The 1,631-nt window shown below is 44.9% G+C and overlaps 1 protein-coding gene across 1 annotated transcript; it reads right to left on the bottom strand.

Moving 5' to 3' along the window:
• Positions 1-237: 237 nt before the first annotated feature.
• Positions 238-1,184, bottom strand: LOC8029424 (elongation of very long chain fatty acids protein AAEL008004). Its single transcript, XM_002404946.5, has one exon. The coding sequence runs from the start codon at positions 1,141-1,143 to the stop codon at positions 316-318; it is 828 nt and encodes a 275-aa protein (XP_002404990.3). The 5' UTR covers positions 1,144-1,184; the 3' UTR covers positions 238-315.
• Between the last annotated feature and the right edge of the window lie 447 nt (positions 1,185-1,631).

Raw genomic sequence — 1,631 nt, forward strand, 5'->3', positions numbered from 1 at the left:
ATGTAGTACACCACCATAACAAGAAAAAAAAAACTACAAAGCTAATCGTGCAGACTCTGTCAATAATTCAATTTTTGTTTGATACTCGTTAGATTGTTTTCCTTATTTTTATCTGTCATTTTAGTTATCGTGAGTGTATGTTTCTTTCGCCATTCGTTGGTTGGCAGCTCTACAAATTGTGAAAAGTGTAAGATTACTTATCATGAACAGTATTTAACGACGCATACTCTATGACGATTTTTTTTTTTACATTTTAACATATGATTTATTGAAAACCCAGTGTCCAAGTCCGAGGTAAAATAAAGCCAGCATGAATCATTGCACCTTGCTTTTCGAGTCGCTGGCGTAAGAAGAAGCACGCTTGCTGGTGTACGCCTTCACGTAGAAACGCATGAACGTAACGAAGAAAAATATTTCTTCGCACATTATGATCACCATGTGAGGTCTCGGGTACCCGCAGTCCTTGAAGAGCGGAATCGACATGTGCACCAGCGTGACAACAAACTGAACCAGTTGGAGCTGAGTCAAGTAGCGTTTCCACCAGAGGTACGGCCGGACACGGGGACCCAGAAGAGACAGAAAGTAGTAGGAGTACATGACGACGTGGACGATTGTGTTGATTAAAACTCCTAGGACGATTTGTCCGTCCGGTCCGTAGGCGAGGCCGAACCAGCCGTTAAAGGCGACGATGACGTGGTGGGCAACGTGGAGAAAGGACACGTGGGAGTCTTTTTTGCGGAGCACGAAGAAGATGGTGTCCAGAAAATCAGCAATCCTCACCCAGTTGTACCACCAGCCGAGCTCCAGGAACTCCGTCGTTACCTCGCTCCTTGCTTCGAAGTCGATGCCCTGGCAGACGAGGTTGTAGCCGCCGCCCAAGTACGTCGTGGTCAAGAAGCCCTTGAAGAAATGCACGTTGAGGAAAACCATGGAGAGATTGTAGAGTAGAATGAGCGGCTTGAGGTTTTCATAGGGCTTCCGCTTCTTCATGAAGCGTGGTCCCCCGACAGTGACTAGGTACACGTAGCTGACTAGCAGCGTTACCAGGAAAGACTTGCTGCCGACGAGTGGCCAACCCAAGGTGCGAGGATCACGTGTAGGGAAGATGCCGAGATCATCGAAGTTGGGGTTTGTGGAAGACATGTTTTTTTGCCTGCCCAAACTTGACTGCTGGCAGTGGCGGTTTACCGGGATGACGCACCGAGATCGGTGTAGCTTGTACCTGTAGTGAGAGTGCAGCTGCACCGAGGGCTTAACAAAAACAAAACAAAAATGGAGAGGCAGACAACGCATCGACGATCTCGTTAATGCAACGCCCGCTGTGTTTTATTTCATTGCAAGTCGGAGCAAAACCATATGCTAGAACAGAAGTCTCCAAAGTTTTTGGCAAGGGGGTGTGATCGGGGATCTGTCGCTGTCTCGATGATCGGAAAATAAATTAGTAAATATATAAATAAATGTTCCTAGATAAGCTTTTAAACACAAAAAATAAAAGTAAGCATAAACATAAATAAATAAGAGCAGCATTTAAGGCGGATGCATTCGTATACTTTCTTTTTAAAGTCAATATTTAGCTAATTATGATAAATTATACCTCGTAGCTGAAAACAGTCGTGATCTCAAACTGAAAA

This window comes from Ixodes scapularis, unplaced genomic scaffold, assembly GCF_016920785.2.
Source record: "Ixodes scapularis isolate PalLabHiFi unplaced genomic scaffold, ASM1692078v2 PGA_scaffold7__128_contigs__length_106722199, whole genome shotgun sequence".
Classification (NCBI taxonomy): Eukaryota; Metazoa; Arthropoda; class Arachnida; order Ixodida; family Ixodidae; genus Ixodes; species Ixodes scapularis.

Excerpts from the sequence above, each read along its gene's own strand:
- LOC8029424 (XM_002404946.5), bottom strand. The coding sequence starts at position 1,143 with ATGTCTTCCACAAACCCCAACTTCGATGATCTCGGCATCTTCCCTACA.